Below are 21,440 nucleotides of genomic sequence, written 5' to 3'. Positions count from 1 at the left end.
TAAATATAAGAGGAAGGATCAAAGTCCACAGTGCTAGCAGGAACAAATCTAATTAAATGAAAGTCGAGCAATAGGCAAGGAGATCTACTTCCAAAGTGCAATAAAGAGCAATTGTTTGTTGACCCTATTCGTTAGCTGGCAATCTTAGATACCCTGTACTTACCCAAAAGCAAGACGGCTGAACTACAATTATAATATACTTTTGGCGTCTTATCTTTAACAGAGCAAACTGAAAAACAGTTGCGGACGCTGTAACGGAAGAAAACACCGGATATTTCATTTGTGTCGGGACTGGGTCTTGTCACCAATGAAGCCCCCATATTGGCCATCCCCCTACCGAGGAATCAAAAGTCGCGAGACTCCCAGATCACGGAGGGAAGCCGACTCCGATGGCAGCTCGCCCAGTGCTCCCCCCACCCGCCTCCTTCTCCCCTCCCCTCCCCGAGGCTCCGCCTGCGGAAGCGGGGCTGACGTGTGCAGCGCTTGGCATTCTGGGAGCTGAGTGGACGTGGACGGGGACGCGGTAGGACCGGCCCCTGCGGGGGGGGGGGGGAGGAGGAGGAGGCGGCAACGATACTTCTTCCCTCCAGGATTGACTGACTCGGGGACGCCCTTCGAAGGACGGGGGAGACTGGCTCGGCCGGCTGATCATTGCGGGCCTTCCCTCGTTGCCCCCGCTGCTGTGCTGATCCCCCGCCAGAGCCATGGCCGGAACCAGCAGCCCCGAAGCCGTGAAGAAACTGCTGGAAAATATGCAGGGCGACCTGCGGGCCTTGAGCCTCGAGTGCCGCAAGAAATTCCCTCCCGTCAAAGAGGTGAGCGGGGGCTGTTTCTGTCCTGTACGACGCTTCCTTTGGGCGCCTGTGTGAGATGGTGTCGGCTTCTCTTTCTCTTTTGTCCCGGAGGGATTCTCTCGAAATCGTCGGGTAGTTTTTTCTCCCTGTGTAAACTGAAAACAGTTGGATTGAGAGGCGTGGATGTCTTTGCCACAGTTGTCAGATTGCATCGCTTCCTTCATACTGCCCGCGCTCTCGGTTGCCTGGCTTCTTCCGATTAATTTCTTTCCTGTCTCTCCTGTATTGAATGTAGGATACTGTTCTATCAACTCCTTCACGTTATCTTTTCCATACCTCCGCTCAAAATAGTCTCTCAACATATGATAATACATTGTACCTAATTTGGCTGTCTTTTTATAAGGTAATTTTCAGTTCAAATTCTTGTTTGAAGATGACCTGATAATAGGAGTGTTGTCATAATCAAAGGAGACTTCAGTTTTAAATATGCGGTACTTGTACTATTACTATTTTTTCCATATACAGGTAATCCTCAAATTAGAACCACAGTTGAGGCCAAAATTTATGTTGCTAAGTAACAAGAAAAGAAACAATTGTTAAGTGAGCTTTGGCCATTTTACTATCTTTCTTGCCACAGTTATTAAATGAGTCATTGCAGTTGTGACATTAGTATCACAGTTGTTAAGTGAATCTGACTTCCCCATTGACTTTGCTTGTCAGAAGGTTGTAAAAAACCCCGGGACACTGCAACTGTCAAAAATATGAATTGTTTGCCAAGCATCTGAGATTTGATTGTGATCATAGGGATGTTGCAATAGCTGTATGTGTGGAAAAAAGTCATGTCACTTTTTTTTCAGTGCTGTTGTAACTTTTAAATGAGCTGTTGTAAATTGAGGATTACCTGTATAGATAAATAGGTGTCTGTTGTACTCATCTCTATATACCATAATATTAACTCTCTCACTTGGCCAGCAGTGCTGGCATGAGAAGTAGGGTAATCTACCACAGATAGATTTTCAAACTTTGATGAGATTTCAGATTTGTAAGATGTATCCACAATAGTTACTGGTAAGTTTGTATATGTCATTTACATATCATTCTCTTCCTTGCCTGACATGTTAGGATAGAATAGTCATTGATCAATTAAGGATTGAATAATATCAGTATGTAATTAACAAATGTTTTAATACTGCCAGTATACATTGTCAGAATTTTAACTTATTTAGGATGCAGTCTTGTTGCACCATCCCAGCAGCCATATTATTCAGATTCCCTTTCTTCAAAGAGAAAATGAGTTTAAATCTAGAGAGAGAATATGAATGCTTTGTGTGAAATCATACTTAAAGAGTACAATAAAGATTGTTAGATGAATAGCAACTATATCTGAATCAGCCCCATCTGGCAATTGTTATTTATACCTTATTTGCATCATGTTCAAACTATTATGATATCCGCTGTTGATGCCTACCTACCCTTTATGAATATCTAAAAGCTTCAATTGCCAGAAGACAGCAGTTATGCTGTGAAATTGTATAGCATTGTGATTTTAACTGTCTCCATTTTTAAAGATCCCAAGCACTGAAGTTAAAACTTTATAGCCTAACATTTAGGTAATGAAAGAGCTTCTTTTTTTATTGAGTTCGGATCAACAAAGTCCCACCTTTGGCAAGTATTAACTCTCATGTGTTGTAGCAATACTAAGCAAAATAAGTGTACATTTGTTGTAAGAGTCCACTAAACATTTCAAGGCTTACTATGATAGAACCTAAAACAACCCCTTGGTTCCTCAATTTTCACCCTGGAACCACATAAATGAGTGGAGTATAGTCTATGCGGAATGATATTTTACCATTCAGGAATATTAGCCAAGGAAATTACTATGTTATCAAATAAAGAGTTCCCTACTAATTGTTTCTGCCCATCCTACCCAATCAGGCAGAAAGAGCCTGCTTTGGGTACTTTTGGCAAGGGAGTGTTGGCTGGCAGTGCCCAGAAGGAGAACCTTTTCTACCATGGCAACTGTCCTATGGAACATCATCACGCCTGAGATTAGATTGCCCTGTTACTGTAAGACTTTCATAAGACCTTGAAAACTTGCTCTTGGGCCTAAGCCTGATAGCCCTCATCTCCTGGCTGTGAGGATGATGAGTTAGATAATGTTTGGCTGCTATGTGTTTTATTTTTATTTTACAACTAGCTGTACCCGGCCACGCGTTGCTGTGGCCCAGTCTGGGCATAGTGGGGCGGCAGGTGGTTTTTGCCGTTGGTCAGGACTCGGGGCTGCTGGGCCGAGCGAGGCTGGTTGGGGGAGATGGCACCGGGGCTGTCAGCCTTGTGGAAGTTGTTGAGCATCTCGGAGGAAGAGCTGCGCTCGGGCTCCCCCAAGTCGGTGGCCCAGGAGAGTGAGACATCCAGGATCTCGGAGGAGGAGAAGTCCTCAGTGTGCCGCCTCACGGGGCACCCAGGGGCCACCCTAGCCCCGCTGCACCTCAGGCTTACGACGACGCCCCATCGGAGCCGCCTTGGTGAGGCCGTAGCTGGCTCACTGTGAGGGGGGGTGGAGAGAGCGCCCAGCTGGCTGGGCTGAGGAGACCCTCTGCCTCCTCTGAAGCTCCACTGGGCTGGCTGGGGGGAGGCCGGCTTAAGGGTGGGGGGTGGCAGCCAAGGGATGGTGCATGTGACGCCCCGCCTCATATAGCAAAGGCCCGGCGGGAGGGGAGGGGGAGGCCGAAGGGCTTCGGCTGCCCTTGGCAGAAATGGCTGAAGCTCATCAGAGGAGGGGCGGAAAGGGTGCGGCCGCAGCCCAGTCACACATATAAAGGGACCGTCGGGACGAAGCTGGAGAGGGGCCGAAGTGTTCCGAATATACTGTACTCACTAAATGAACGCTATGGTAAACGACACAGCTCAATTCTAACACAATGTCACACGAAATAATTAAATCAAAATGAAAATAAATCAAAATCTATGAAAATTCAATATAACAATGCAATCGGAAACATTGAAATGAAATCATGAAATATTTAGTATAGCGTGTGTTGCTTTTACGTCCACCAGATGATGCTGGAAACATTGAAATGGAATCATGAAATATTAAGTATAGCATGTGTTGCTTTTACGTCCACCAGATGGTGCTGGTTTTCAAAAAAGCATGTTTTTACAAAAAAACATGTTTTTACCTGTCACAGGTGTGACATCTATATAATAAATGTATATAAAAACATTCGCGTATTCGAATGCAACGTTGTATCAAAATTTCAAAGCAATCGGTAAATAGGTTTCGGAGATTAGCGATTTTGAACAAACAACCATTACATTTTTATTTATATAGATTGTGTATTCTATATTCTATTCACCTACTCACATAAAAGTGAAATGTGAGGAGATATAAATTAAATTAAATAAACAAATAAATTGTATTTTTACGCATGACTTGGCTAAGACAAATAGGCACATTTCAGCAAAGAAGCAACAGTATATTTATTTCAATAGTAGAGCCTTTGAACAATATAAGAATAGCAAAAATATATTTATCTGACTGATGAGATTTTTTGTAAAGCATGTTTGCATGCTGACACTTTTTACATTAGATAATCTGCTTGCAAATTATTATTATGCAAACAAGATATCATTTTTTTTAACTTGGTAGCCTGACAGCCCAACTTTGTAGCCACTCTATCTATAAGGAGATGTAATAGAGTACACGTTTATATTCAACAATTTGCTTAAAGCACTATGGACATATCAATGGATTTTTAATTATTAAACCTGCAGTAAAAGATTTTTCTGTCAGGCAGATTATTATTTTTTTAATTTCCTCAGATTCTGAACACTTGTTTAACTGAATATCAACTCACTCTCAGACGCCTTGCTTTAGCTGGCTCCACCCAGTGCCAACAGGAATAGAACCCATGCTTGCTATTATACTGCCTAATGAAATTCCATATTTCCATGGCTTGAGGCGTTGTTTCATTGTCACACTCAAAGCAGTATGGAATGAATCTTGTTGGTTTTGCATAAAAATTGTATATATAAAGGATTATCAAATTGTTTACTGTTTTCCCATCTAACTCTTCTCAATTCTCTGCATTTTCAAAAACATTTTTTTTACTTTGTTCACAGTCATAAATGATGTAGATATATTATTGGGAGTGTGTGTGTGTGTGTGTGTGTGTGTTCTCTGCATTTGTATGACAATCATCAAGAAAAATATTCAGGGGTGTTTTTAAAGGAATAACCATCTTCTTCAAATTGTGATTGGCATCTTTGCATACTTCCTTTTCTAATCACTTATGGAAATTGCTTGTAATTGCTTTTCAGCTATTAGGAATCTTTGGATTAATAAACTTTACAGCACTCTGTGAATTTCCTTCAATCCTTAGCAAAATAACTTTTAATTACAAGTTTAAGTTTGTTTTTAAATGGAATAAATAGCAAAATTTATAAAAGATTGAAATTTTGATTTTAGAAAGTTATAGGTGGACTAAAGGTCCAGATAAATTTGAAATAAGATTCTGGAATTAATTATAAAGAATCCTTCCTGTGGGAAAATGCTTTTGTTTTGATTTTTAAAAAAAATTAAAAAATTGGATGTCAGCTGTCCAACTAGTGAAATCCAAAACAAGGAAACACTATTGGGAAATTTTAATTCCCAAAAGTAAAATTTTATTGGACATACCATATTGGTAGTGAAGAAACAAAACCAGCTGTGGTTTTCCCTTGAAATTGCTTGTCTAATTAAACAATAGCTTCCTCTTCTCTCCACTCTTGGGTGATCACATTATCTAATTATTAGACATCCTTTTGTTATGGGAACAATCCATCTCTTTCTAAAGCACCTGCAGTGGTGACCTTAATGGTTTCCTTGCTCTCAGGATCTCCACATACATTCTCAGCATTCCATGTCCCCCTCTCTCCCCCCAGTTCAGTGGCAAGTTGAAAAGCATTAGGGTTTGAAAGAAGCATAGTGATTCAGTCTTGACATTGTATTCTACAGGGAACTAAAGTTTTTTAATTAAAGGAAAAGAACATTTAAACTCGACTTCCAATTGCAGAATGAAGCAGGATATTCTAATAGGCTTATTGAAGAATAGTATCTGGGTCTATTCCTAGACTGTCTCTAAAGAATATTATAGAAGAGCAAAAGTTCTGTCTGATTGAAAGTGAGTTGAAATGGATTTACAAATGACAGACTAGTAGAATGACATAGAAAAAGTTGTAACACTAGACATAGAAAGAAACACTGGAAGGTGTTTTAAAAGAGATTTTAAATAATAAAACGAGAATGAGTTAGATAAATTTACTATATTGGATTTACAAATTTACAAAATAAACTTATTTAAGTTTTGAAGAATCTTGTGAGAAAGAACAGAAAAATTAAATAAAGTTCTATGACATTATTTGAAGGCATGAAAGATTAAGATTGTTAAAAGGAAGAAATATAAAGTTGGTTTATTTGGTAAAAAATAAAATTTTAAAAAGTTAAAATAGATAACATGTCTACTAATGGATTTTGCTGATGAGGCCTGGAATGGCAATGCTTTATGGATTTGTTTACAAATAAAATAAGGAAAAAGATCAACTATTGTATTTTAAGTGAAAGTGATAAGTTAATGAATTTTTTACTTGTGGTGAGGAAGGTAGGCATCATTTTTATATGTTTTACTATGTTCTTATTATTTTTTCTCTTTTTTCTTTTTCTGTACCTTTTCCTTTTATTCTTCTTTTTCAGTTTGGTTTTTACTGTTATGATCTTTAATAAAATTGCTATTAAAAATATGGACAGCTCAATCAATAGTTTATTTTACAAATCATCTTTTTAAAAGAGCCTTCTTAAAATTGTCATGTGTTTTTTGAAAAGGACTAGATCTATTTTCTTTGTCTTCCTTTTCCTACAGAAACATTAATTTTCTGGAAAATGTATGTATTTAGAAGTTATTCCAATCTGATCTTTTGTTGCCTTTTAAAGATGAATGTTTAGGCGAGAGGAAAAGATGGGTCTCAAGAGATTGTTACCTTCTCATTTTCTGCAAAATAGTTCCATAACTTTGCCAAGAGTATTTTGTGAACCACCAACAGAAATTAATTTAAGGGCAACTGCTATTATTTACATAATGGTAATAGGAAATGGACTATCTCCATAGTTAGGCCACTTAGTATGATTTCACTTCATTTCAGTGTCACCCAACTCCAGATCAACTCTGTGCAGCTCACAGTTTTCTTTTATATGCAAAGAATCAGAGAATTTTTTTAAAAAAAAAATCTATTGATTTTGCCACTGGTTGATTATTCTTAACGAATTGGGATTGTTAAAATTCAAAATATCCTTTAAACAAAGTCACAAAGTGAAACAAAATTCTTCTGGCTATATTGATTCAAGTTTTCAGATATGTAATTATGCAAATTATTCTTGAACTTAATTTGAGTTTTTTAAAGTCTGTTTTTTTAGTTTTTCAACCCTGTACTCCATTATCATAAATGATTCCACTACATTTGGAACTACTTTGAATAAATATGCATAGGAATCTAGTACTATATTGCTTTGATAATCCATTTTATATATTCAATTTTTTGATAGAATGAATTGGAAGTAAAGTTAAATAACATTATGTTCTAATTTAATTTTCTATTCATTCTATCAAAAAATTGAGCAAAATGTATTTCACCATGGGTCCATCAGGCTGGTCTTATAGTCATTGTGTCATGGCTGCAAATCGGCTTGCTTTCCAATTCCCACTCACAGCCAGATATTTATCAGTGGTGGAAGGGATGTGGGAAGGCAATAGGAGGGGGTAAAGGAATGCAAGAATGCCGGCTCAAAGCCTGGGACAATGCCAGCCTCCCAAAGTCATTTGCTGGGAATGTCTGCCAGAATGAAGAGCCTGTTCTCCAAAGAAAAAGAAAGCTAGTGATTGGCCAGTGAATGATAACTGTGGGCAGGTCAAGGGAGAATGGAAAAGTTAATTATGCTTTTTGCATGTGAAAATATCAGAGTTGGCTTCACTTTTCTTCTGTAATCATTTAAGCTCATGCAAAGTATACTCTTGATTAAACAATAGCCCAGAAGTCTTTCTTTGCTAGCTAAATGAATAGAACAGTTAACACACGAAACTGCTAAAAAATGCCCATGAGCCACTAATTAGAAAAGCGAAAGCTGAAGGTTTGAGAAAAGCCCAGGCAGGGAGTGGGCAAATCCGTCCATTTCTATTGAATATTGTGATCTTGCTGAGGTGTTCAGCGAAAAGGAGTTTGACGTGCTTTGTCTCCACCGCCCCACAGACTGTGCCATCAAGATTGTCACCGGGGTCAAACTGTCAAAACCTAAGCTGTACTCGATGACACCTAGAAAAATGGAGGAACTCTGAGCATTCATTGACAAAAACTTATCCAGGGGTTTTATTCAACTTGCAAAGTCATGCATGGCAGCCCCCATGCTCTTCAGAGAGAAAAAAGAGGATATGGGTGGACTATTAGGATATGGGTGGACTATTGCAAATTAAATATCATTTGCATGGAAAACAGGTACTCCCTTACCTTGCCAAAGGGAGGATTTTTACAAAATTGGTCTTAAGGGAAGCATATTATCAAGTGAGAATCAAGAAAGGCAATGAGTGGAAAATGGCATTTATTTGTCTGTTGGATTGTTACCAGTTTAGAGTATTCCCTTCCACACTACAGAGGCCCCCAGTCATCTTTATGTAGTTGATAAATGAGATCCTGTACAAGCATTTGTACAAAGAGATTTGGGGTATTTATATGACATTTTGATTTACACCAAAAGATGGAAGAATATGTGAAGTTAATCAGAGCGATACTTGGAAAGCTCTGAAAAGCCCAGCTTTACGTAAAACTATCCAAATGTGGACAAAACTGGACTAACCAGGGTACCAAATTTCACAGGGCAGTGTAGAGATGGATCCTGGAAAGATGCACGTAGTCTTAGATTGGGAAGCACCTCAGACAAGGAAACAACTGCAGAGTTTCCTCGGCGTTGCCAACTTTTACCAGCAATTTATCCCTGAATTTGCTCAAATTACCCTGCCAATCACTAACTTTTTAAAAACTAAGGAAGCCACCAAACCCAAGCCAAGTCAGCCCTTGAAGCTGGAGGATTGTGGCGATACCTACTGTTATTTAATTATCTACTTTATGATTACTGGAGACTCAACTGTGTGAATAAGGAAAACCCTTAAGTAAAGCTGATTTTTGGAAAGCTTCCTAGACTATCTAAATGAATAATCCTGGAATATAAATAACTATGAGTATTGTACTTTCTGAGGAGCAACATTAGGCTTGAATATATTGTTTTTGGACTATTGAGTAAGAGCGGGACTTACTAAAATAAGACAAGATGCTCCCTCAGGGGGAAATAAGAGAAATTTCAAAAGAAATAATATTAATGTTCCAGAGCATTAAGGACACTGACAAAGAATTACAGGAGATAAAGAACCTATTGCATGGCATAAACGGGAAAATAGAAAATACCCTGCAACTGATAATGAATGAAGACCAAAAATTCCAGGAAAGAGAGACAACAGAAAAAATGGAGGAAAACACAGAACAGAAAAATTAGCAAATAAAGCAAGAAGATGAGAAGGAGAAGATAATAAAGATAATAATGACTGGTGAAATAAACCAAGGGGAAAGTACTTTAAGAGATTTAAAAATAGAATTGGAGAAGTAGGAAAATACTTTTCAAAGGAAGATAGGGGCCTGGGTAGATACTCTGGAGGTCGGGCAGCATAGGAGGATAGAGATGAGAGAAATGTTTAGATTGAACAGTGAAGATACAGATATAGATAGAGACAAGGATCCAAGAAAGGAGTATGGGAGTCAAGCAAAAAAGCGAATAAGAATTGAAGTATTAAAACGGGCAAGAGATGGTGGATAGAAAGGAATTTTTTAAATGTAATGATATCCTGATTAAAAGCTAGAATAGAGGTAGAAATAAGAATACACACGCTTATATAAAGTTATAAATAGCTAGATTGAAAGATTAGAAGTTGAAAGATGATATTAAGTATGTTTAAATAATATGGTGATTGACACAAGAGTGGCGCATTGAAACATTGAATAATTAAATAATAAAGGACTATATCTTAATATAAGCATGTGTATTAACACTAACATTAGCAATTTTGGCCTGACTAGAAGCCAGAATAGAGGCAGAAATAAGGGAAATATTAGCACACATATTTTTATACAATAGAATAAAAGCAATTACTAGAGGGAAAGATTAGAGGTTGAAAGGTGGCATTACTATGTAAATCAAATAATATTGTGATTGACATTAAAATGGAACATTGAAATATTGAATAACTACTTTAAAACAAACATGTACTGTATATTAATATTAGGATTTCATGTTTAATTAATGTAACAAATATTATTAATATAATTATTGCCACTTGTCCCAAAATGAATGATACTTAGATGCTGTACTATTCATGTTTTGTTGTTGAAGTATATTTTAAAAATGAAAATCCAAAAAAGTAGGCGGGGGGGAAGCTGATAAGAAAAGAATGCTCCAAAAGGAGAATAGGGCAAAAGGTGCACCTTTCCACCAAGATTTTGCAGTCAAGGCAACTCTGCAAGAAGTTGGGGCCCAAGTTTGTGGGACCTTTTCCCATCATCCAGATCATAAATCCAGTGACAGTAGAGTTAAAGTTATCAAAGAATTTTAGGTGCCTCCATCAAGTGTTCCATTGTAGTTTACTGAAGCCATTTGCATTTACAACCTGACAAAGCCATCTATCTCATTTGGGTAGAGGGAGAAAAATATTTTGAGGTGAAAGACATTCTTGACTCTCAGGTCCGTAGGAGAAAGTTACAGTATTTAATCTTATAGAAAGGGTTTACCCAGCAGAGGCAGAATGGGTGGAAGCGACACACATCCATGTCCCTAGATGCACCTGGAGGTTCTATGCCAGTATCCACGCAAGCCAAGGTGACTTTTGTACAGTAGTGGTTTTCTTGTGTAATTAATTATGTATATCTGTTTGTTATATTTCAGGACTCGTCCTTCTTTTTGGAGGGGCAGCATGTCATGTCTGGCAGATCAGCTTGCTTTGCAACTTCTACTCTGAGCCAAACATTTAGCAACAATGGGAGGGATGCAGGGGAGGAAGTTTAAAGGAATGCCAGGAATGCCGACTCAAAGCCTAGGACACTGCCAGCCTCCCAATTTTGTTTGCTGGGAATGTCTGCTAGAATGAAAAGCCTGTTCTCCAAACAAAAAATGAAAATGATTGGACAGTGAATAATAACTATGGGCAGGCCAAGGGAGAAAAGAAAAGTTAATTATGCTTTTTGCACGTAAAAATATCAGAATAGGCTTCGCTTTTCTTCTGTAACTATTTAAGCTCCAGTAAAGTGTACTCTTGATGAAACAATGACCCAGGAGTCTTTCTTTGCTAGCTAAATGAATAGGACAGCTGACACATTGCTGTACTTTAAAAAAAAAAAACTTCTTGGGTGATAGCCAAAATGTATCGTAGGAAAGAGCCTTGTTTTATATTTATTCCAGACTCCTAGGATGACATACCTAACAAAATAATTCTTAAAATCTGCATTCACTTTAGCTTTGTCATATCATAAATATGTGTCTCCTAAATCTCATGGTCCTCCATGTCTAACAGCCTCTTGTTCTTTAAAATTATCCAGTTCTTTATTCTGGGCAGTTGATACTCTTAACCTAAGTTGTGCATGCACGTATACTCTCCCACTGCTTGCCTTTATGAATTAAACTGCATGTTAAACATACGTGATTATAATTGGTTGATATGGAATTTGCTTAAAAAGAAAATATAAACAAAGGTTCTTTGCTTGGAAGATTTGTTTTTCAAACAATTCATATACTTTCCAAAAAATAAAAATAAGATGAGATATATTTTCACAATTAGTGAGAAACGGCATATAATATGTACAACACACCTTAGTTAAGTAAAATTTAATTATGCTAGGAGTATGTATACGCTTTTGGATGCAATTCATGCAACAGTAAAAATAACATTTTAAGGTGCTATTAAACAAATAATTACTTATGTAAAGTGTAAAATAAGCAATGATTTCTTAATTATTTTTCCACAGGCTGCTGAGTCAGGAATAATAAAAGTAAAAACAATAGCAGCACGACACACTGACATCCTAGCAGGTAATTATTTGCAAACAGAACAAATAAAAACATTTGTTTTATTAAAAAGTTATGAGTCAAATCCATTATGTTTGATGTGAAATTAAGTGTCATTATTTTTAGAATTTGGAAGTAACAGTTTTAATCTTTTAACTCCGTTGAAGCTAAAATGTAGTTTACTGAAGTGATTTGAATTTGAATTTGAATTTTATTTCATTTATATGCCGCCCTTTTCCCCGAAGGGGACTCAGGGCGGCTCACAATCCAAGTCAAGGGAAGGGGTACAAATAAAGAATAAAAAGACGAACAGAACAATACACAATTTAAAAGCACACAACAACCATACCATTCAAAGGGGGGGGGGGGGCAAAACTCTTTAACTCCTGTCGGAACAGCCAGGTTTTAACGGCTTTGCGGAAGGCCTGGAGGGTGGTGAGGGTTCGAATCCCCACGGGGAGCTCATTCCAGAGGGTCGGAGCAGCCACAGAGAAGGCTCTCCTCCGGGTGGTCGCCAGTCAGCATTGGCCGGCGGATGGAATTTGGAGGAGGCCTAATCTATGGGATCTAATCGGTCTATTGGAGGTAATTGGCAGCAGGCGGTCTCTCAAGTACCCAGGTCCAATACCATGAAGGGCTTTATAAGTGACGACTAGCGCCTTGAAGCATATCCGAAGACCGATAGGCAGCCAGTGCAGCTCAATACAGTAAAACTGTATTGATACCCTATTTCCTAATACAAAAGGAACTTATCTTTAGTGCTACATAATTTAGTAGTTTTTTTAAAATAGGATGAGTGTTTTATGTAAATAGATAAGGTAACTTTAATAGAATGAGTCATTAAGAGTTAAGGGGAATTCTATTGTATTATTGTTATTGATCATCAGCCAAATGTTCAGACTGGGTTTGGCATTTTTGCCTACCTATTGAGTAATCAATATAAGTAGATCTGGATGTTTGATGGGATTACAGACATCGTCGCAGGATGGAAGCTGTTCCGAGTAAATTCGCCTTTTGCAATTGACAGATGGCGAATTTGTCAATACCAGGCATGTTGAAGTGGTGCTCTAGTTGTTTTGGGATTGCACCCATGGCACCTATTACTATTGCTACTACCTTTGCTTGCCTTTGCCATAGTCATTCTATTTCTATTTGTAGAACTTTGTATTTGTTTTTGTTGTTGTTATTATTACTTGGGTCTATGTTGATCTATTACTATATCTTGAGCTAATAAGCATGAAATGTTGGAACAGTACTGTAGAATCTTGACATTACAGCTCATCAAAAGTGATATATATCCTAATCAAGTTTCAAAGAACAATTTGTTTTTTTAATATGGAAAAAATAATGTGCAAAGAGTAAATTAACCTAGAATGGCAATATTTGCTTACTGTATGAGACTTTAATCCAAATGTTCTGCATGTTTGCCTATCAACAAAAAAATGATTGGCTGTAATTTAGCACTAATGCTAAATGATTATTTGATTATTGATTATTTGATAATTGTACTGAGGATTTAATAGCTGCCAGCTGATGTAAGTTTGTAAACTGTAATCTGTGAATTGATGCAATGGGAATGATTCAGCAATACAGGGATTGTCTATTTAAGACTGATGGGGTCCACACGTCATTTACCCCTTTAAGATGTGTGTATATAGGTGGTCATTAGAGGGCATTTCTCTCTCTCTCGTATATCATTTCTCTCCTCGTATCCATAGCTCAGTGGTAAGGGATTTATCTATCATGTGCATGTCTGTTATAAATTATAAATTTATAAATTATAAATTGTCTAAAGGCTCTGTGTGCTGTGTACGGTGTTGTGCTCCTGAGTTTATCTCATAATAATAGTCACGCTGCCAAAACTCTTGATAGGATATGGCCCCAGTCCAGAGAGAGGGCCAGAGTAACTAGAGAGCTTAGAGAAAGGAATAACCCAGTGTGAGCTTGCACCAGAGTAAGTGGTTTAAATCATGGTTAGCAGGCAGCATGGCCTCTGTCGGCATAATGGGAGGAGGTTTCCTGGTGTCTCAGCTGAATGACCCAATTACCTCTTCTGGAATGTGAACATGGGGATGTGTTGTGACTCAGCGGTTCTGCCGAGAGGTTGTTCGGGATACCAAATTCAGTGTTGTGACTCAGCAATTCTGCTGACAGTTTTTTCGGGATACAAAATTCAGTATGCAGCTGGGGCTTGTGGGAGGAGGTTTGGAGATAAAAGGAGAGATGCTGCCACGCCCCAGTCGCTGGAGTCAACGTTCCTTTGTGTGTTCCATGTCTGGTACAATATTGCTTGCTTATTACTCGTGATTATGCCTGTTACATTTGGATAAATGCTTTGGTGTTTTCATGTAAATCTGATCCGTGGAGATGGTGGAAGAAGGGCAACGTTTATAAGAGCTTTTGTTTTGAATTCTTAGATTTTTAAAAGGTTTTTATTTTGCATTTTCATTTTCATACACTCACATATATACTGTGCATAGCCGGCGCCATACAACATTAAACAATAATAGCATCAATTCCTCTTGTCAACAGTACCCCCCAAAAATAGAGACCCAATATACCTCTTCCACTCTCCATACACCTCTTTCTTCCACCCCCTCCACCTTTCTATCTTCCCTCCATCATCCCCCTCTACCCTACTTCCCCTCCCCCTCTACCACTCTTCTCTTCCGATTCACTCCCTCCCTTCCTTCTCACCCCCCTCCCATCCTCTCTCCCGTCCCTCTCTACCCATCTTTCTTCTATCCCACTCCTCCTCCCCTTGGTGTATTTCCACTATATGTCATTGTACTTAACTTATCCTATTTTTACAGAGAAATTTTTAAAAAAACAGTATACATGTGAAATCGCATTACATTGAAATCTAACACATCGTATCTAACCTAGTATATATCCCTCCCTCCCCCACCCTCCCCCCAATCCCCATCTCCCTCCCCCCCCCGACTTCCCAGAGCCCGTACATATTATAGATTTTTAACAAACACAGTCTAAAATATATTGAGAAGAAAAGAATAAGAAATTAATAACATCTCTACATTGAGCTTAGCTCCTTCTTGCTAAACTAGATTTGAACAATTTAAATCATTCCTGATCTTAAGCATAGACTATCTGGAATTTCTTAGTCCCGTATTTATTTTGTATATAGTCAATCCATTTTTTCCAGTCTTGTTTATATCTCTCATTTGAATGATCCTTAAGATATGCCGTTATTTTAGCCATCTCGGCTAAATTTGTAACTTTCAATATCCATTCTTGAGTTATAGGCAAGTCTTCCTTCTTCCAGTGTTGCGCCACCAACAATCTTGCTGCCGTTATCAAGTGCAGAATCAGGTTAGTCTCTGCCACTGTAAAGTCAGTACTTACACCTAGTAAAAATAACTGAGGAGTAAACTTTATTCTTCTTTTAAAGATATTTTGCGTAATCCATATTTTTATCCAAAATGCCTTAACCTTTTGGCAGGTCCACCATATATGAAAATATGTAGCATCGAGACAACCACACCTCCAACATTTAGGCTGTACATTCGGATACGTAGAAGCCAACTTTTTAGGATCTAAATGCCATCTATAGAACATCTTGTAAAAATTTTCTCTCAGATTTTGAGCTTGTGTAAATTTCACATTTCTTACCCAGATTCTTTCCCATGTATCCAACATTATTGGTTCTTCAATATTTCGAGCCCATTTTATCATACAATCTTTAACTAATTCTGTTTCCGAATCCATCTGTATTAATACATTATATATCCTCTTTATGTGCATTAAGCTTTGATCTCTTATTTGTTTAAACAGATTATCCTCAACTTGGATAAAACCAATTTTTTGATCTATTTTCCACCTGGCCTGTAATTGCCCATACTGGAACCATGTTTGAACTACCTTCTCCTCTTTTAATACCTCTAAAGATTTTAGTTGTAGTACCCCCCCTTTCCAAAATGAGAAGCTGTCTGTAAGTAATTCTATCCTGTTTTTGTGCTATATTCATATTTTCAATTGCATGTCTAGGAATTGCCCACATGGGTATCTTGTCATTTAATTTATATTGGTATTTTTTCCAGACCTGCAGTAAAGCATTTCTTAAAATATGACTTTTAAAATTCTTGTCCAATTTTTTGTTGAATAACAGGTAAGCAGGCCAACCATATACCATATATCGTGTCCCTCAATATTCAATATTCTATCATTAGTTAAATGAGTCCAATCACTAATTGCAGATAGTGCCACTACATCATAATATAGTTTTAGGTTAGGTAATTTCAAGCCTCCTCTCTTGCGTACATCTTGCATTATTTTCAGCTTTACCCTCGGCTTCTTTCCTGCCCATACAAATTTGTTGATACCCTTCTGCCATTCTAAAAGATTCACATCTTTTTTAAGTATAGGTAACATTTGGAAAAGAAAGAAAAATTTTGGTAAGATGTTCATTTTCACTGCCGCTATTCTACCCAGCAAAGATAAGTGCAATTTCTCCCACTTTTTCATCTCTATCTGTATACTATGCCAAAGTGGTTCATAAGTATACTTATATAGTTTCCCATTTGAAGTTAAAATATTAACTCCAAGATATTTAACTTTTTTGACTACCTCACATCCTATCATTCCTCCTAATTCTTCCTTTTGTTTAGTATTCATATTTATAGCTAGTATTTTTGTTTTTCCTAAATTTATTTTAAAACCAAATACTTGACCATATTGATAAATCGTATTCATTAAAACCATACTGGATTCCTGCGGTTGTTCCAATATTATGACCAGATCATCCGCAAAAGCGCGCACTCTGTATTCTTGCTGCCTAATCTTAATCCCTTTTAGACCATCCAAGCCCCGTATTTTATTCAACAATACTTCCAAAGTTATAATAAACAATAGTGGGAACAAAGGGCAGCCCTGTCTTGTACCTTTTCCAATTTGAAAAGTGTCTGTTAAACTTCCATTGACTATGATTTGTGCTGTTTGCTGTTGGTATATTGCTTTAATTGACTGTAAAAAGCTATCTCCTACCTGCATTTTTTGCAATATCTTCAACAGAAATTGCCAATTAACTCGATCAAAGGCTTTCTCAGCGTCCAAAAATATTAATGCAGCATGAATTTGGTTGTTCTTTCCCAGATATTCTAATGCATTAATAATTAATCTAACATTACTTTTCATCTGTCTCCCCTGTATAAAACCTGTTTGGTCAGTGTGTATCAATTGTTGAATAACCATCATTAACCTATTTGCTAGTATTTTAGTAAAAATTTTATAATCTACATTAAGTAATGAGATAGGTCTATAATTTTTTGGTTGGGTAGTATCTTGATCTTCTTTGGGTATCAAAGATATAAACGCTGTCTTCCAAGATGGAGGCACCTTGCCTTCCGTTTGAATCTTATTAAATAATTCTCTAAGAGGTTCTACCATTGCTAACTGTAAATTTTTATAGTAAACTGCTGTCAAACCATCTGTACCTGGTGCCTTCCCTAACTTTAACTGCTTAATTACCTGTAAAATTTCCCCCGAGGTTATTGGTTAATTCAATTTTTGCCTGTGCTCTTCTCTAACTGAGGGTATTTTCTCTTTATCTAAATATTTGTCTATATCTAAACCATTAATTTTATCCCCTTTATACAATTCTGTAAAAAATTCCCGAAATGCCTTTTGAATCTCATCCTGTTGAAACACCTCCTTCCCTCTGTAAGTCATTTTAGATATATTTCGAGTTTTCCTTTTTTCCCCTAATCTGATAAGGTAACCATCTGCCAGGTTTGTTTATGTTACAAAAGGTATTGTGTTTTGCATATAATAAATTAGTGGCTACATGGTCAGAGATCAACATATCAAATTGAGATTTTAATATGGTTATTGCTTCCTTAACCTTTGTATCGCCTGGATTCATTGTTAACTCCAACTCTTTCCTCTTAATTTCCTCTTCCAATTCTGTTCGTTTTAGCCCTTGTTTGTATCTATGTGTTTTATTTATATTCATCAGCACTCCTCTCATATACGCTTTGCTTGCATCCCATACAAATTCCATAGGTGTACTCTTATTCATATTAAAAACAAAGTATTCAGATAACAATTTTTTACAATCATTAATATACTTTTCATATCTAAATAAGTTTTCATTCAATTTCCAAGACCTTCTTGCTTGCACTGCCGTTCCCAATTCCATCCAAACTGGGTTATGATCCGAAAGGACCCTAGCCGCAATCTTTGTCTTCTTCACCCTAGAAAGCAAGTCATTAGTGATTAATATAAAATCAATCCTTGAAAGGGATTGATGTCTGTCAGAAAAGAAAGTGAAATCATATTCCTCTGTGTTTCTTTCTCGCCAGATATCTCTCAGTTCAAAGTCGTCCATCATGTCAAAAAAAGGTTTGGGTAACTTTGCTCGGATCTTGGTATTTGGGCGAGAAGTCTTCTTATCTCTTTTAGTGTCTATCACGCCATTCCAATCACCCAATAATATACAAGACCTATAGTCCCACTGTACTAATTTAGCATGAAGATTTCTATAGAATCCGTCTTGCTGTTGATTAGGAGCATAAATTCCCGAAGGTAATGTCTTTTTCCCTTCTAAGATTAAATCTAACGCGATATATCTTCCAAAGAGATCTGCTTCAATTAATTCAGCTTTGATATCTTTTCTTAAGTATACAACTATACCATTTTTCTTTTCCATAGCAGAAGCTACAAAATGTTGACCAAGTTTTGAGTTAATCAGATATTTTTAATCAGTTGATTTAATATGAGTTTCTTGCAAATAAATTATATCATTCTTAAACTGTTTAAGATAGTGAAATATTTTCTTTCTCCTGCACACTGCTTAGAGAGTCCAAGTATGGGTATTATCACAGTCTGCTTGCCGTGGACTGAGAAGTCTTTTCCCTGGCCACGCCTCCTTGCGTGGCCACGTCTCTCCAGAAAAAATTCTCAGTCCAGCCCGATCGGATTGTTTCTTTGTGAGCTCCAGGTTTTTTTGAATTATTTTTTACCTAACTTGGACTCTCTAACTGTCTTTTCCCTTTAATTCTTCTCTTTTTTCGTCTCCTTTCATTTCTCTTATGGTAGCAGCATGGATTGCTGCTTTAAAGCCTCGTGCGAGGCTGGGAGGCAGACGGCTGGTGGGGGGGTGCTTCCAAGCCGCGCGCCTGCAGCCGGCTTCGGAGGCACGCCGCTTGTTATCTAAAGAGCGCAGCGGGCGGCAGAGGCCTTCAGGGAGCGCAGCAGGGCTGCTTTTTGGTCATTTTTATTGTTTTCTCGAGGTTTTTTCGCCCTTGGCCCTAGAAAACGTAGAGGCCTGCCGCAGAGACGATCGGGGCCTGCGGAGCAGCCGCACGTGCTCACGATCGTTCTCCTCACGCTGTTGCGGCGGCCATTGTAAGGCTGGGAGTTTCGCGCCCTTTTAAGGCTTTGGCTCCGCTTCAGCCCCGTCTCACTAGGCTACCGCTGGATGGTTGTGGGGTCAGCTCTTCCCATCCCTCAATTGCTCCCAGACCATCCTCATCGTTACTCTAGTGGCACTGGCTTCTGGGCTCCAGACCTGAGCCTCAGCACAGGTAGGCCCCTGGCCTGCAGATTGGCAATAAATTTTAAAACTGGAGAGGCTTTTTTTCCCTCCTCATTGCTGGCTTTGGGTGGCCCCTGCTCGAGCCTAGTTGAATGTTAACTTATTAAGCTACACATTCTGTATCCTCCTCACTCTCTGCTCTGCTGATGCATTATTTCTCTTATCATTGTGCAGCCAATTGCCTGATCAACCTGTGTGTTTCCTCATGGATTCTTCTGTCTCAGGTTCCCTTGCTGGTAGACAGGGTCCCCCGCAGGTTCCGAGCGTGAGTTCTCCCCAAGCTATGGAGGATGGTTCAGGCAGGGCGCGGGTGGTCAGTCAGGGTAAACCCCCTAAGACCCACTCTATGGCCGAGGCCAGGTACGCTGAGAGGCGCCAGAGGGCCCTTGACAAGCAATTTGAGAAAGCCAGGCGCCTGGCGGAGAAAGATGCTTTCTCCTCTACCCCTGGGGTTCCCTTGGCTCCTCCCCCCCCAGAGGGGATCCCGCAGCTATGTTGGCCGAGGAGGTTGAGTCGCAGGACCTATCCCCCGGCAGATCCTTGGCCCCTTCCTCACTCTCACCTTCCTAGTCCTATGACCAAGAGCAGGAATCGGTGGCTCATCCTATTGCCATCCCTCAGGATATTTCCCTTCCCATTCAGGGAGATCAAGCGGATCCGGACATGGGTTCGGATTCTGACTCTGAGGCTGAGCTTTCTCCTAGCATGCAGAGGATGATGGACAGGGCCATTGCTAGGGCTGTGGAGGCTGCCATGCGTAAGCGTGAACGCCCAGTATCAGGTCTCCCTAAGTCCACCGTTACCGAGCCGCCTCCGCCAAAGCGGGTGCGCCATCCCTCTCTTGAATCCTCCGTGACCAGACCTCGGCTCCTGAGGATCCAATCTAGGATCTCTTTCAATTGTCAGATGACGATGACGATCTCACATCTGATGCCCCATCCTTCTCGGGGCTTTTCAAGCCTTCACTTTTTAAATCTATTTTACAGAAGGTGAAAGTGGCCACTGGTGAAGGGATAAAACCCACCCCAGCTCCTCCTGCCACTGGGGCCGCCCCGGCGAACCCCAATGCGGCGATGTTTAAACTCCCTCCTTCTCACCAACAGCTTGTACCGGTCCCTGAACTATTCCTTGATTTAATTCAGCGCCAGTGGGATCAGCCGGCCACTTCTTCCTCCCCCAGTGGGGTGGACAAACAGTTGTATACCATGGAGCCGGCTCTGGAGAACCTTCTGGTACTCCCGGAAGTAGACCCCCCCCATCACTGCTCTCACTTCCAACACGCCCCTTCCCGCAGATCTCCTTGAAGGTCTCAAGGCGGAAGACAAAAAGGTGGAAAAGGCCGGTCACAAGATTCACCTAATGACGGCCTGGGCCATTAGAGCGGCTTCATCCGCCTCCTTCTTCAATAGGGCAGTCGTGATCTGGCTGAGGGAGCTCCTGCGTAAACTTCCTCTGGAAGACGGACGTCTTCATCAGGACGTGTCCAAGACCATTGCGGCCGCCCAGTACGCCGTGGACGCCTCTCTTAACGCCACCAAGTTTCCGTCCAGGGCCTTGGCTGCGAATGTAACCTCTCGTAGACTTATTTGGCTCCGCCATTGGCAGGCGGACCAAAAACATAAGTGGAAGTTGGCCGCAGCGCCCTTCAAGGGTGCCAAATTATTTGGGGAAGTGCTAAATAAATTCCTTATCGAATCCAAGGATAAGAGGAAGGTCTTATCCTCTACTGCTAAGAAGCAGGATCGCAAGCCCTTTCGCTTTCGCAGGAAGCAGTCCTTTCGTGCCTCAGAGCCCTCCACCTCCACCGCCTTCAACCCCGCCAACTCGGGTCAATCAGGGGAGAGGGCGCAGGAGAGGTCCTCCTTTCGCGACAGGGGGGGGCAGCAATTCGGGTTCCGCAAGTTTAACCGCGGTGGGGCCTCTAACAGGCCTTTTCGCAAGTCAAAGTAACTTCCCGATGTCATCT

At 39.5% G+C, this 21,440-nt stretch overlaps 1 protein-coding gene across 1 annotated transcript in view; it reads left to right on the top strand.

Moving 5' to 3' along the window:
• The first annotated feature begins 517 nt into the window (after window positions 1-517).
• MON2 (MON2 homolog, regulator of endosome-to-Golgi trafficking) overlaps window positions 518-21,440 on the top strand; it is a 99,106-nt gene continuing 78,183 nt past the window's right edge. The window contains 2 exon segments of the mRNA XM_032222129.1: window positions 518-815; window positions 11,883-11,946. Coding sequence (XP_032078020.1) covers window positions 705-815; window positions 11,883-11,946 — 175 coding nt within the window. The 5' untranslated portion in view covers window positions 518-704.

The sequence above is a fragment of the Thamnophis elegans genome, chromosome 7 (genome assembly GCF_009769535.1).
Source record: "Thamnophis elegans isolate rThaEle1 chromosome 7, rThaEle1.pri, whole genome shotgun sequence".
Taxonomy (NCBI): domain Eukaryota; kingdom Metazoa; phylum Chordata; class Lepidosauria; order Squamata; family Colubridae; genus Thamnophis; species Thamnophis elegans.
The sequence above is the reverse complement of the archived record's forward strand: the minus strand, read 5'-3'. Positions and strand labels throughout refer to the sequence as shown.